The sequence below is a fragment of the Anticarsia gemmatalis genome, chromosome 1, assembly GCF_050436995.1.
Source record: "Anticarsia gemmatalis isolate Benzon Research Colony breed Stoneville strain chromosome 1, ilAntGemm2 primary, whole genome shotgun sequence".
Classification (NCBI taxonomy): domain Eukaryota; kingdom Metazoa; phylum Arthropoda; class Insecta; order Lepidoptera; family Erebidae; genus Anticarsia; species Anticarsia gemmatalis.
In genome coordinates, this window is record NC_134745.1 from 7,882,093 (window position 1) to 7,898,480 (window position 16,388).

The 16,388-nt window shown below is 37.1% G+C and overlaps 1 protein-coding gene across 4 annotated transcripts in view; it reads left to right on the forward strand.

The window, feature by feature from the left end:
• The window catches only part of grh (grainy head), a 96,790-nt gene that overhangs the window by 65,380 nt on the left and 15,022 nt on the right, over nucleotides 1-16,388 (forward strand). For all 4 annotated transcript variants that reach the window (XM_076116317.1, XM_076116323.1, XM_076116330.1 and 1 more), the window contains 2 exons: nucleotides 944-1,101; nucleotides 8,872-9,034. In XM_076116317.1, coding sequence (XP_075972432.1) covers nucleotides 944-1,101; nucleotides 8,872-9,034 — 321 coding nt within the window. The remainder of the gene's footprint in view (nucleotides 1-943; nucleotides 1,102-8,871; nucleotides 9,035-16,388) is intronic.

Here is a 16,388-nt window from a genome sequence, read left to right on the forward strand (position 1 = left end):
CATTTGAGTTTAAATTTATGAGTTTACATATTGAAATAATATAACTGACGTAGTCGTTGATCTGGTCGACGTCTAAGTGGTTTTAAAGGACTTAGCAGTTTCCAGGGCGTGGCGATCACGAGTATTGTATCTACCTACTTACCCACCCGACTGATCTAGATTGCATATTTATTATTTCTCCTTTTGTTGGCTCGACTAAAAGAACGACTAGACTGACAGAATATAAATCTGAGTTGACAACTAAACCTTAACCAATACTATTGTTTGAAACTGGTCCTTTTAGTAGAATGTTAAATTCCTATAAGGTTGTATAATTTCATAAATTACTTTCCTTATTTGTAACAAGTATTGAAAGCTCAGCATTTTCACGGAATAATATAATTAGTTTGGATGTTGTGAGCGCAGGTAGTGACGATGACGTAATTACAATGATATTTTAATGTTTATCCATTATCATAAATTAGTTGCCAATTAGATTAAATTTATGGGATATTGCGACATTCAATATCTCTTTACAAATTGTTGTCTTTACCACATCCAGAAATTGTATCTACCGAAATAAGACATTTAAAGTGTCCTTCATAACTGCTTAGGTAATTGCTAAACATAATAAGTTTAATTTTATATGAATGTCGATATTCTCATTGGAACTGAAAGTAAACGTCTTATTAGCATTGGCAAGTATGATTTTCGTTCATGATACATCCAAACCGAAAATGATATATTTTGCAATAACAGCATTAAAACACTAATCATCGTGTTACATACAACTTTCACGTTTTCATATACATGTATATCACAGTATTTGACATAAAGAGTTCTAAGTTGTAGCTTACTTACATTGAAACTGCTTACCAAAGTATAAGCACCCATCTAAGACATATTTCGTAAAATTGTACATGATAAGAGAGCGTGTGCTTAGTGATGTGTATTGTGTGTGCAGTCGTTCGACTACACGGTGATATGCCAACAACCTGGTGTCGGAGAAGACGGGCGGGGGACGCCGTCGGCGCATCACTCACCCGTCCAGCCACCACGCACGCGCCCCTGGCACGACTTCGGCAGGCAAAACGACGCGGACAAGATACAAATCGCAAAACTGTAAGTACTAACTGAATCATCTCTAATCCCTACTGTTCCATTTACTCGCTGTACCATATCACTAAGGAAGATCAAAATATGGTGAATATTGTTTTTCCTTAGTCTTCCACAATTTGCGATAAGCTTGTTGGTAAAATAGCATAAACACACAAAAACAACATTCATTCATACTCACTTAAACATGTAATATGACAGTTTTTGTGTTCAATCTACAAAAACATTGATGTAGGAACTGATACAACTTTTTATATTTGATTATTATAAATCGAGATCTGCTAGTGGAAATTCCTTATTATGCTAAATCATTCAATATTGAATATGTATATGATACCAACTCATTTAGTTAGTTCAATTTAGTAGGTTTTCGGTCACACATTTACATAAAAAACATACAAAGATACAACACTCAGATGTCCCTAAACGACTTATTTCCCAGACGATACAATATCCGTAAATAACATACTCGTATACATGTGTGTATATTATTTGGATTTAATAAAAATAAGAATTAATAACAAAGTATCAGACATTAGAATTATTCATAAGTCATTAATGAATTTAAACTTTATTGCTCTTATCTCATCGGTTTTATCGCACAAAATACAAAACATCGATACTCTGATATTTCTCATATATTATAGACAATTTATATTTAATACTAATCAGTATAAAATACTGTATTACCATGAAATATAGTATATGATCTGGCAACAACAACAACAACCCTTTTACGCGTAGAGTTGTGACGTTTGGTACAAACTGCCTCTGTTTAGCGACGGACGTAAAGCAAACAAGGCGCGACCGGTATAAACAGGAACGCAAACAGTCAATTCATTTTGATCAAACCTTTTTTCTTATATGTAAGTAATTTGCTGGTGTGAGTGGCCCAAGCGACAATATTGACCGAGCACTTCGCACCTCCCCGCATGACTGTTATAATGTGGCCCTTTCTAGGAAATGTACGCATTTTGTGTTCGCTTCGAACACACACATTGTGTCTGACACAATGTTGTACCTTCTTTTACTTACTTTATTCAGCACAGTATTTTCTAAAACCTTCAAAATAACAGCATTCCATCGTATTTGATTGTAATTATCATTATCAGTTAAAAAGTAAAGTCACGAAACTGTAAGATTGTCATGCAATATCTTCACAGTTATTTGTTGAACTAATGACATAAACGCGTTACCTCTCAGTATTAGCGCATCTCTTTTTATGATCTTATTAAATATAAATAATAACGTTTATTGCTTCTTGGAAAAAATAATTATGATTCCTTTGTAACTGAAATCTAGTAATTTACTGCACTTGATAGAAATATTTTAATTTAAAAACAAATTTAACTCAGCACCAGTGATCCTCTTTATATTTATCAAATGACCGCAAAGATGATCTAAGTTTTTTTATTGTCATGAATATTTTCTTTCACTGTGCATTTTGATTTGCTTTTTATCGACCAGGCGTTAATAAAATGAATACCTGTGGTTTGCGGTTCTTAGCTCTGCGAATATAAATTTTATTCAACTAACATGAACATTTTGTTTAATAAAAATATCAAGCGAAGAGCTAATTTGTAAAACATTTATCGTATGCATATCACTAAATTGAATTTGATCAATATTAAGTTTCAAAATACGAATGTTTCTATTCGGTTATCTGTTGTAGATTCCCTATCATCAAACGAGAATCTTATTTTTAAATTGTCATGTCTAGATAGAGTTAGTGTCTACTAATTTACGTTAATTTAGTTTTTTATTGTGACTCATGTACAATAGTGAGCCGACTCGTCGGCTGTTTTCATTGGGTGACCCCTGGCCGCTGTTAACTTGTTACCGGGATAGTTGTCTGCGAGGTGCTAACTTACATTTCGTGATCTTTGAATACGGTCAGTAAAAGCACGTGTAAATTGGTAATTTCCGAACAGACAACTTAATACACTTGGAAGGCTAACATTTTAATTGTTTTTGGACATAGCGATAACAATATTAGTTTGAGTAAACACAGTATTTGAGTATGTAGAATATGAAATATGAAGACTTTCTACTTACTTTTGATTCACTGCTATAGTAAATACAAAAATCATAAGCAAGAAACAAACCTGAGCTATGAACATAAATATCTCATTTAATTAGCGCACAAGTGAGTGTAGAAGAGATTACCGCAGAAAATTTAATTTCCCTTATCGTTTCAAAGTAAATACCTTCACAGTTTAAATTTAGTATGTATGTGTTACATACTTATCAGAGGAAGTACCTATCTATAAGTGGTACTCGAGCGAGTATAAATTTGTTATTTACTCGATGAGTCAATGAGTAAAAGTTGATACATTTCATTACTTTTGTACTTTACGCAGAAATAATGATTGTGTCGTTAACAAATTAGCCACCAGGATTGGTAGACTCTTTCATGCCCTGTATTCTGCAGAGAACTGAGTGTGTTAATAGTCCTACATATAACTCGCGATCCCGGTAGTAGATAAAACTAACTGATATAAGAATAAGCGCGGTTGTCACCTGATCATTGGCCTCTCAATGCTTTAATATACATAATTGATTTCATGACTAAACGACACGAATTAATTGTCAACACCAAAAACATAAAAACTGCTAATGAATGCGTATAATCTTATTTTAAACTTATTGTAATATATGTATGATTCGACGTTTTTCCAACTTCCTACATCTTGTTAGATGATCTGTAAATATGTTAATGTTATATCAAACATAATATTTTAGTAATAGATCAAATTATTGTTTTTCCTTATAAAGAGGATATTTAAGTAATTCCATATCATTATATTTTTTTCTATTACGGAAAAGCCCTGACTACTTAAAGTATTTAATTAAATTCTTAAATTTATTATGTTTACTATTCAAAAATTCCAGATAGTACCTAATAGTTTTCCGTAGATTCACAGTTATTTCCGCTTGGATAAATACTTACTGAAGCAAGTAATTTAAGAGTGCTTTGTACTAAGTTACGTTTACAATAATAACTTCAATCACTTCTAATTAAACAGTTAGTTTAGAAAACAACGACACTGTTCAGTCAGTGGTTTTACCCAACTCCTATGAGTTTACACGCGTTATACGACGATGTTACAACAGGGAAAATCCCATGTTCAGCGATCTTAAACTTTCGACACCGTACAATTGTATCTACTTATTAACACAGCTAACTATTATTGACTCTACTTTCTTATTAAGTAATCAAGTATTTCAAATTACATGCAAACTATTGGACGCAGGAGATTACGTGACAGTAAGTATGTTTAGTTTTAAGATTTTCAGTATTTTTGTTAGGTGTACGTTTCTAGTGCTTAAATCTATTTTAATCTGCCATGGTTATATTAGTTCGTATGGAATACATTACTGAAATTACATATTTTTTTTATTGGATCTTGAATGGAATCAATTTGTAAATTAATTGTTAGATTTAACTTTTAACATAAACACAGGAGGACACCCTTCAAATGAAATCGTTGAAAAAACGCGCGTCGCCGCGGCGGAAGCACTCGTCGACATGATAAGTGCATTAGCATTATTATCTCGATAATTACTTGCTTGCATTTGGCCCAAATAGCGCGGTCGCTTCTACCGTCTTAAATTACCTCCGATGGCGATACGCGCTCGTTCGCCGTCCGATTACCAGCCCTCGCCGTAGCGCCGAGGTATTCCAACGCCCTCACAAATGTTTGGTCTATTACTTACCGGCCAGTTAACTACTCCACCAATACTCAACTTTCGATGTATCAAACGGCCACTTTATTTACTTGTCGAATTTTCAACAGGAATGAGCTTTTAAAAGGCATAGTAACTTAATCAAGTAATGTGTGTGTATTTGATTATCATTTCAAAAAGGCACCAGTGCGCGTGCTTTCCGTATCACAGAATTAACTAATTAAGAGTTATTTATCAGATAATGTGCCGGGTTTATTTTAAACGTTTACTTTGTAGGTAGCATTTTTACATTCGATGTTTTTGTTCAAATAGTCGACATCGTTATTTTATATTACGAGTTCATAACTGAAGCTTATTAACGCAGAGCAATATCGAAGTCATACTTCAGGATAGCAGTGTACACGCGAAACGAACATCTGTCCGCCTTAAGCCAAATCTGGGGGCACGGCAGTGCCCCCGCAAGTCGAGCAAAAAAAAGCGGCACGGCCGTACCATCTTTTCTCGAAGCAATTCAGGCCATTTTCGACCCCCTATAATTTCGTTGTGGATAAAACAAGAAGCCTGAATTTTTAGCGACTTATCAGTCATTGTATGAACACGGTATATTGAAAATTTCAGTCAATTTGAACCAGTACTTTAAGAATGACAACTTGTTAAAGTTTTGAATTTTGTCACTCACTGATTCACTGACTCACTGACTCACTGACTCACCGATCATCAAAAGTCTAAGGCATTTCTAGCAGACTTAGAAGCTTCAAATTTAGAATACAAATAGAATTTAGTATCTTAATCATGGGAAAATTTCAATATTTTCTAATTTCAGTCCAGTTTTCTAAATACATTAACTGCAAGAATAACTTTGTAATCTTATACATTTATATAGGATTACAAGGTTACATTTGCAGTTAATGAATTAATTATTACTGTAGTATAATAGAAAATAATAGGTGTACATAGGTACCTACTGTATGAGGCATAACTTAAGGGTGTTTAGCCTATGAAACTGAACAACATTTCAATAGGAAAATATGTTGAATTATGAAAAAAATAACCGTCTTTCCATACAAATTGGACTTATGTTCGCTTTACAAAAAGAAGTGAGATGCCATCAAAAACATCCTGTAAAAAATCTCAAGTCTCGCAGCGTAAAAAGTGGTGAGATCTATGTAATACCAAGTCGATTAATCTGTTTAGTCTCTACTGAAAGGACCTTCTGTCTTAAGTTATTACATAAGTTATTATCATGCCAATATTAAAAATATTTCACGTTTAAAACAAATAAATCGACTTGGTCATCGCATGAAAACACAAATTCGCCATTAAAATTTCAGGAGCATTAATTTCTTTAAGATACTCATCTCAATCATTATATTCGGAAGGACCCTAGTGAGGAATTCGGTTGCTGGCCCGTCGTGCTGTGCAGTGTGGTACATACTAATAATCAAATCATGCGATGGCCAGGTCGATTTATTTGTTTTAAACGTGAAATATTTTTAATATTGGCATGATAATAACTTATGTAATAACTTAAGACAGAAGGTCCTTTCAGTAGAGACTAAACAGATTAATCGACTTGGTATTACATAGATCTCACCACTTTTTACGCTGCGAGACTTGAGATTTTTTACAGGATGTTTTTGATGGCATGAATGTATACTTGAGAGACATTCCTGATGCTAGTGTTAAAATAATATTAAAACTACATTTTCACTGCATTACTTGTTCAGTTAAAGTAGAATAATCTATTTATCGGCTGATATTTAGAATAGCAAGGAAGCTTAATTTCTCTCAAGGAATTGAATATAATTTTTAGAGCAATGTTTCGAGGTGGTGTAGGCACTTGGCAGCGGTTCTAGCAATCGGGTGACTGCGAAAGGTTTCCTTGAATCGTTTGCGGAGATAGTAGCAATAAATAATTATAGTTTGGCTATGATGATACGGTTGTGACGCTGCGTGTGTCGGCTGTCAGGCGCACCCGGCAATCAGCTCGCCGCCATTACGATGGCTAAGCGCTCTCATTAACCAGCCGCCTGCGTGATGCGCTACCACAGACATCTCCTACATCCACTACGTACTCTACACCGCCCTATAACTATTAAAAGATTATATCTTTTAATTTCAATTATGTTACGAAGCCTCTTTACAGAATTAAAAGGAATTATGGGTAACATGCTTAAATCGATGTCGCGTAAATATAAAAAAAAATCATCTTTTACCCAACTATATCCTAAAAGGCATATATATATATATATATATATATATATATATATGTATATAATTTTTAACTACAGAAACATTATTTTGTCAAAGTGTTTGCCACCACGCATAATAGTGGTTCTATTTCCTGATACGATGTGAGATGATGACACGAATGCATCGGATTCTATCTAGAAACAATGGGTGGAACAATTTAAAGATAGTTAATAAAAATTCCGATACCAGAAAAGTTGGAGCGCAATAATGTTCGATGAAAATTCTCAATTTTTCTTAATTATAGAGTCATTCATATTATTATGATAGTTTTATACAATTTCTGAAGTAAACGTTGTCTCAGCTCTCGTAAAGAGTAGTATTTAGATGAGAGTTGCGATAATTACATATTAAACATTAAACCGTGTTTTTACGAAATGTTTATATGGTTATAGAGAGGCTCGTATTTATGCGCATCTAATTTGGCGCTGGAGCGCTCGGTCTCTGCGGGACGTTCGTTCCTTCGCCTCTTATCGCGGCATGCGTTTTTATTGCGAGCACTTTGTTGTCGCTACGTTCCAAGACTTTTTGCGCACTCATCAATTTCCGCGCCTCGCCGATTGATTTATTCATGAAAGACACAGGCTCTTGTCTCCACTCAGGAAGTGCCTTTTTTTGGCTGCTCCTTCACTGAAATTTGTAATGAAGCTCATTCGAAAACAATGTGTTATTTATTACTGCATGCACTGGATTCATGTACTCTGCCAGCACAATGGAGATATCGATAGGTATATTTATACCATTAACTCTGCCTCCATTGTCCTCCGCCACTATCCCACACTCTATATTATATTGATGGGGAAGTATTGCTAAATTATAATCTAGCTAGTAGGACGAACAGTCCATCAAGTGTAAGTAAACAAAGGATAAGGGTAGTTGAAATGACAATACAAAGCAACATTGCAAATGTAAATTGTGTTCGGAATCACTTAGAGAGCATCAGATAGGCGAGCGCCGCCGCGACCGATCCGTCAATGTCGGCCTGCGTTTGCATTACACGGCTTTTATCTTCACAAGCTCGGTTCAAATCGCAAACATCGGCGGGGCTGTTTACCAAATTGTTTTCAATAAGCTTAAGTAATGGTGTAACCGTAGAACTAAATCGACGCGAAACGTTTTATCCGCATTCCTTAGACAGATTAAAGGATTAAATATTTCATAACGATTTATTAGTTTTTATCATGTTACATAAGTAGCGAGCACAATGGGGCGAGTCGATAATGACTTGTTAGTTCGGTAGTGCAGTTTTCTCTTTGTGCGAGTGGCGAGCGTGGGCCGAGATCAGCTCGGTGACAAGCGCGGAGGAGGCGCGCGGCTGGCGTGCGGCGGGCGGCTGGCGCGCGGCTCACGCGCTGCGCTCGGTGTCGCTAACGAGCCGAGGCACGCGATCACTGCTAAATTAGCGGGGTTTTCCTTCCGTCGGTCCAGCACTCAGGAAATCGCGAGAAAACACAGTTTTTCATTGCGCACTACGAACTGGATCTCCGCGCCTTTATGTAACGACGCCGCTGACAAGCTGTACCGCCGGCGCAATTAAGATTTCCACTTTTTGCACACTTTTATTGCTTTACTTCATGGAAACTTTATTGTCGAGAACGTGTATCCGTAGATAAGTATCTCAAAGAAGAAATCGCACTTTTTCTAAATGTTACAGAAACCAGCTCTTATTGTGCATTTAATGTTCCAACAAACATTTACGACAACTCGCCTACTGCGCTACTCCGTAATACGCAAGTTTTTGTGGGTTTATCTTAAATCTCGACATCGCAGGTGTCGTGCATGTCATGGCGAGTGCTCGTTTCTCGATGGCGCTATAAACAAATATTGTTGTTTGTGCAGGTTTTCCCCGTACGGGTTCAAGTACCACCTGGAGACGGCGAGTAGCAGCTCGCAGAGGCGCGAAGATGACCGGATCACATACATCAACAAGGGCCAGTTCTACGGCATCACGCTCGAATACATTCATGATCCTGATAAACCGCTCAAGAATCAAACAGTCAAGGTGAGTTCCATCATAGATATAATGGACGCGAGAATTGGAATCGACTTAAATTAAAAATCAATAAAATTAACGACGTCAACATTTAAGTGGCCGGATGTTTACATCTTGCGGACCTTAGAAAGCTACGCTGGTACCCACTAAACGCATAGGGAATCGTAAAACATGGCCGCACCTCGCCGCTACTCGACGAACATCTCAATTTATAACTACTGCGCTACTGCTCAAATAAAATGTATAAAATTATTGCACCCGTGCGGAAACGTAATCGATGTACTTTGTATAATATTTATGAGCAGAATGTAATGCGAACAGTTTTATAGGTAGCCTACGTACGCCCACGATCTTGAGTCGCATACACCGCAATAGTATTTATTACATTTGTTCATTGTTTCATTTTAGGCAAACGAGTTGTCATTATTCTCTGCTTCTCTGTTATTTTATGAACAAAATTTTAAAAAGTTAGTCATAGTAAAAACATAATTATTGTATGTATACATTATATCTGCAAGATCTTTGTCGATTCAATAAAAATAGTGACTTTGGTAAATTATATTTCACCGTAACTTGATGCAATACCTACATTCACATAAGCTATTTACGTAATGATCGGTAATATGTTGCGCGATTATTTTAACAAGGGCTACTGTAATGGTGGTAAAGAGATAAGTGGGAGCGTCGCCACACGCGTGAGTTGCGCCCGGGGAGCCGGGAGCCGAGCCGGCCTGGAAACCGCACCGAGGTGTCAGTTTCACCCTGTTCCTTGGCTTCCAGCTCACCTTCGCATATTCACTTTCATCGTATTTTTTAAACCAGACATATCGGATTGCCAAACATGCCAATAACAATGTTTCCTCTTTGCATTATCGACAGCCTTCAAGTAACTTAAAACATACAAAAACAACATATTTGCCATTACTGATTTAATAGTGTAACGTATACTAACAATGCGTGATATAATCGATACATTTTAATTACGAGGCAATAATGACACAATGCCGTGACTAAGTTAACCATTTAACTCATGAGAAAACATTGTGAAGACAAAAGATAAACCGCACTGATTACCCACGTGTGTAACGTGTCGGCGTGGAAATCGGAAATCCCATCATTATTGTTTCCTGACACTTCCCTGAAAAACACGATGATGAATTGTACTTACCGAGAGAAGGTTGACACAATAAAATTGCACCATATCACAATAACTGTGTAATCTTGACAAACCAGATATTCCACATTTGGTGATCTGGTTAATCTGGTTTAGATAATTGAAGTAGGTTTTTTGCATTGTTTTGATTTTAATGTTATTGTTTGTACTGGTTATAAATATGTGTAACGTTACTCACTCCGAGTAAAGCGGAATACGACATTATTGTACATTTGCGTAACATCGTTTTATAGAGCGGTTAAATTTTCCTTTTTTTGACAGCGCCTAACATATTCAAACACGTTTTATCTCGATTCAATAGGCTTAGATCGGAATAATCAGAGATACAATGCGACATACGTTTGAAGTTATTATTAAGGCAGTAAGTGGGCCGCGAGTCCGGCCGCGGCCCGGCCGTATCGCATTCAATACGGACTCAGATAGGTGTACAGAGCTTATCTCGCCGCAATCGAGTCCGCATTGTATAGCCGCGCCCGATAATTAAGACGACGCTTTTGACATTCGCCATATAGGAATACAATGACCGCCCCGGGAGTCCGTGCCTCCGCTCGGATAATATCGCTCCCTTTAAACAATAACCATACTGCATTATGATAAAATAATTTCAATGCGGCAAACATCGTGTTTTCTTAACGAGAATTCTTTTACGTATCCAAAAAAGAATAACAATTCACTGAAGAATCTCATGTTGCAAATTTTATACACTGTGCAGAAATAATAAAATCATGATAGCGGTACTAAATCTCTCTCAATTTTACAGTGTTTTCCAATCTTTCCGGGTTTCATGGTGTATTTGGAATAATAAAGACTCTCTAATAGCGATATTACTGTTCACACGAGCACAAAATTGATAACCATGCCTACACTATATCTACGAAACAATTTTATCGCGTTATCAACCGTAGCTAAATGAGTTTAATCCACACGCGATGTGAATTGAATACATTTTGCGTGCCAAAAAGCGGTTAAGAGATTGTAAGAAATTTTAGTAAACAGAGAGATTTGGCCTGCGAGCGTTGTATGCGTGGCGGGATTGTAATTACGGCTGGCACGCCCCTGTTTCGGCGGAGCTTTGCTTTCGTCTGCGATACCATCGCCCCGTGGCTTTCCTCCGTCGAACACACGACTCAACACGAATTCGAGATCCTGCACCTAATTAAACACCGTAGCCAACACACGGCTCACTTAATCTCCTCTCTACTCGCAAGTGTTCACACGCCGCTACTATGCCATTTACATATCAATATGTAATGACAAATATCATTTTAAAATGCTACCTTGAAAGACGTCAAGCTGAATAGATTGAAATGTAGAAATAGTTTATGTACAAAAAACATTATAAAAGAGCTCAATCAATCACAGTACGTAGGGGTAATTAATCATCTTCCTAGTAACGTGTATTAGTTGTTTGATATTCTACATCACTTGAAGGGTTGCACGTCGCCCTATATTGCAACTATAATGACGTGTATTTTAATAACATCGATCGTCATTAATCACAGGTGATTCGAGGGTTTGCAAACTCTACAAATGAGATAAATAAGAAATATCTCTTTGCACTTTTTGTAAACATAATTCAACAACGATACGTATAAAATGATGTTTGTCTTACATAGATACACGGACAGTTATAAATAAGTATGAATAATGTAAATGCCATTATTATAAGTTATATTACATTATTATGATAAAATGGCACGTTAATTAACTCGCGACATATTATTTAAATAGTGATATTATTGACGGGTTTAAATGGCTGCTAATAAAGTTCCGCTGATCTGTGTACTGTGAACTACGATGAAGCCATGTATTGCGTGTCCGAAGCGCTTCTACTCATTCAGAGTATTTTTTACTGGACTTTTTATCGGCGCACTGACATCATTGTGTTCACTTTCGTAGCAACGGAAACTCGCGTAACGAGACACGTCGTTGTTTATTTTCTTTTTATAATATTTTGCGACTTTAATGATTGCTCCCGTTTGCCTTTTTAAGGCAATCGTTAATGATGCCTTTTACACTGAACATATTACGCTTGATGAGGGATTATAACGGTTCACATTCTGAACGTGCAGTTCCTACTGCGCGCACCTTTCGGCCGACTACTTCGATACAGACGAGTGAAGGGCTGTCATACGAGACAGACAGAATATTTCTCACAGGGGGCACTCGGGTGTAATGCAATTTTCGTACTCAACCTCGCAAGAAAGGTTTCGCAACGGACAAAAAACTTATGCAAAAATTTGCATGAGCTCCGTTGATAGTTGCAAGTTGCCAATCACGGCTGTAATCAATCACGTGTTGAGATGTCTCAATTTAGCTTGCACCCTCGTCGTTTGGGCGTCCGCACACGCAGCACCCCGCGCGCCGCTCTCACTGCTCTCAGCCCTGTACGGTGCACCTCTCCGCCGGCTGGCGAGTGTCGACTCAGAAAAACGCTAATGATTATAAATTGCAGAATTATACAACCGAAAGCTTTCGGTAACGGCATTTCTTTAAATCGTTAAATTACTCGCGATAGACATTTTTTATTAAATGAAAATAATAAATATTTTATATTTTTTGGGAAAAAGATTTGTTATAAATATTAAAATGATCAATTTCAGAACTTTCTATGTTTCGATGAGTTTGACGGTGAGTGACGGTTAGTTATGTTAGAGTTGAACAAGTTGTCGGTAATGATGTGACTCCAGGATATATCGATATGGTTATTTATCAGCACCAGCCTCCTCTCCACTTAATGTACTTTTTATGAGTTTCGTTATTTTTTAAAGAATAATTTATGGGATTTTAATGCACCTAATTGCTTTTTTCGTATTTTTTGTTTCTCATACTAATAATAATCATTTTGGCAATTCCATTTCGACAGAAAAAAATATAATTACGTAAATGAACCGTCCCGTTAGACTTAAAAACACTAAAAATGTTCATGTGCTGCATCCATTATTAAATATTTTATTCATTTATTCAATATGGATGCATTAAACCGAAGCTTACAATGCTTTACGATATAGATATATTACAATCGGAGTTCTATTGTTTGTATAGTTACGATTGCGTTCAGTGTATACATGGACTTCTTTGGGTTTGTTGGTATACTGTGTGCATTTAGTATGTAATTAAATGTGTGTGGAATAAATATGTATAATAATGAATGAATACATGACACATATTTATAATGAGATCATACAAAAACGCGCAGTGGTTATTGTACGGCGGGTGAGCGCGCGCCGCTCGACTAAGCGTGAATTTTCCACGTTCGGTTTCAGGTTCGCATAACGCCACTCGATAACTATTACACTTTCGAAACATTACGTATTATTCGGTAATATCTATAACGTAACGCTGAAACTACATAACTCGCTGTAATATTCCTGTAACACATTTCTGCATTCATAATAGAACGCTTTCTTTCAACAATAATGTATTGATTCTGTCTGCATACTTTCTGTACGCTAAAGAAGTTTAAGTTTTTAAAACTAAATATGTACATACAAATGCAAGCCGAAATTTAAAATCGAATCTAATCTAAAATAATAAATAAGTGAACTCAAGAATGTTATCAAAGCAATTAAGTCATTAAGTTACACTCTAACGTAAATTCGTATATAACGCAATAAGCAAAGTCGAGTAGCTACTAATTAGTCCCAGAAACCCTAAAGTATTCTACATGGCACTTGATACGGGGCACGAAAAATATTAAAAAATACGCGCAGCGCGTTGATGTCTTTTAAGGGTACAATTTCGTTCTTATAACTTTCACAAAGAGACACTTATGCGACAGTAGTTATTCGTAAGTAATGTTGCGTAATGTAGAGTTCGTCATTGTTTCGATATTGTCGTTGTCACAGCGCCAGCGTATTTAGCGTCAATCGTCGATACCATCGGCAGCTGACAACCGGCCGTAATCAGCGACATTAGGTGATATAAGATACGATTATGCAACACCGAACTGACTCAAGGCTTAATCCCAGTACCATTGTTGACAATAAAACTCACTCCACTTTAGTTTCGGGATAGAAAAATACATTGGTACCTACTATGTTATACGTACTACTATTTCTTATATTATTATTGCGAAACGATATTTGTGCAACATTAGAGGCGCTGTGACAAGTACAGCTTGGCTACTTCTACAGATTTGTGATTAATATTCTTCTGTTCGATCAAAAAACTTATCGCAGTCATTCGCTTTAAAATTCAAAGAATGTTCAATTCTCACTTTTTGTATTGTACTCGGAAAATTGAGATTTTTTACGGTGAAAGATACGCTTATTTTACAATCCAGCAAATTTATAATGCTTCATTACGATTGTGCGTAAAATTATTAAAGTTAACAACCTGCGCGAAAGCAAAACAAGATGTTTCATTCAAAAATTAAATGGAATCATTACTATTATGTTCATGTTTTATTTATTATCAGCAGTTTGTCGTTTTTACTTAGTTAATTATTATAGTCAAAGCATTACTGTGAGCAATGTTTTCCGCAGTTGATTGAAAGTAGTGCCCTTAGCGGTAGGTAGTGCAAGTTAAGCCGCATCACGCCTCGTCCGGAGCCCTGCACGTTACAATCTGACATTTCCTTTCGACATTTAAGCAGATTAGTGTTACAACGAGGCTTCGGATGTTAATCCGACGCTCGACGGGTCGCGGGAATTACTCCGATTTAATCGAGAGTTAGCGGTCAGCGCGCACTGCGCAATAACCACCCAGTCATATCAATGCTTCTCTACTAATATGATCGCAACACACAATACTTTAAGTGAAAAATAAAACAAACACGGACCTAGTGTTGGCATGCATGTAGTGTTCTCACGCGAGGTTGATAGTACGTTATCACGATATACGTTGGCACTGAAGTACAACAGCTAATATAGGTAGTCTTAAGTGCTTAATATTCAATTATAGTGAGCGGGTGTAGCGGCGGATGCGCAGGAACACTGAGCAATTTGTCCGGCGGCGGAAGCTGCACATCTCTGGCAATCTCCCGTAGCTCGCGGCTCGCAGTCGCCCTCATGCGATAGATGCACGCACGACATAATGCGCTCTTTAATATGCCCCTCCGAGACCTTAAGTGTTTTCACTACATGATACCTGGCTACATTTGAATATTCTTGAGCTTTTCTATACATTATATACCTTAGTACCTAAAGCAAAACCTATCTCCTCGTCTTAAGTTCAGATTAGAAAGCGAGCTATAAACTGAGACATGAATATTTTGCTAGTTGGCGCCTTCAACACCCGCCTGAATAAAAGTCAGAGAAGAGGAAAATACGTACAGTATTATCGCTTTGTTTACGGGACAAAAATGGTCATTGATATATTTCACCTGATGTGAAATAAATACCGACACGTAGGCAACCGCGCGGCAGTTACACCCACAGTTTCGCTCAGAATTTATGTCGAAACCGACATTCACTGCGGAGAACATTCACAGCAAATAACCTAGGCGTTAAAACAACTAGCGCAGACAACTAGCGCACTTAACAAACAGACGTATCCGTATCAGATATAGCGTATCGAGACGGCAGGACATTACTTCTGCGCTATCGATAAAGCTCAACGGTGAGCGAAATAGTTTTGCCACGCAGTGAACATAAATAATTGTCATAAAATAGATAGGAGCTGATGGATGGGCGCCGCGCCCGGCCCGCAGACTAACGAGGAAGCATTTGTGACGAGCAAAATGCTAACTCCCGGACTGCGAACATGCACCCACTCGCGAATTTACCTTCCACTGGTCGCGCGTACTTCGCGAACAGATGATGCATGATGACGAGTTGTAAACAACGTTCCGCTGCTTGTTTCAACGCACTACTTATGCGTTTATGTACAAGAACGTAACTCAAGATTACATCTGAAGTAATTGTTACGTTAGCGATGCTATTAACTCACAATTTATAGGTAACAATAAGACAGGTGTTTAGTTACTCCGTGAGTCGCTCTTGTGGTCGCACCGACGGCACCAACAGCATCCATGAGAAATAGGCGCCGATATAGAAATAAAGTGAATACATGTTCGAGCAATATACTTAATTAGATCATTTATCTTGAATGCGATGCGAGTGGGCACCTCGCTCGTTTTATATTATGGGTGGATAGAGATTTAGAGTAAGAAACAGCATTATAATACTGAGCTTTACATGCGCATATTATTGATTCGAGCATGTGGAAAATGTTACGGCTACATTC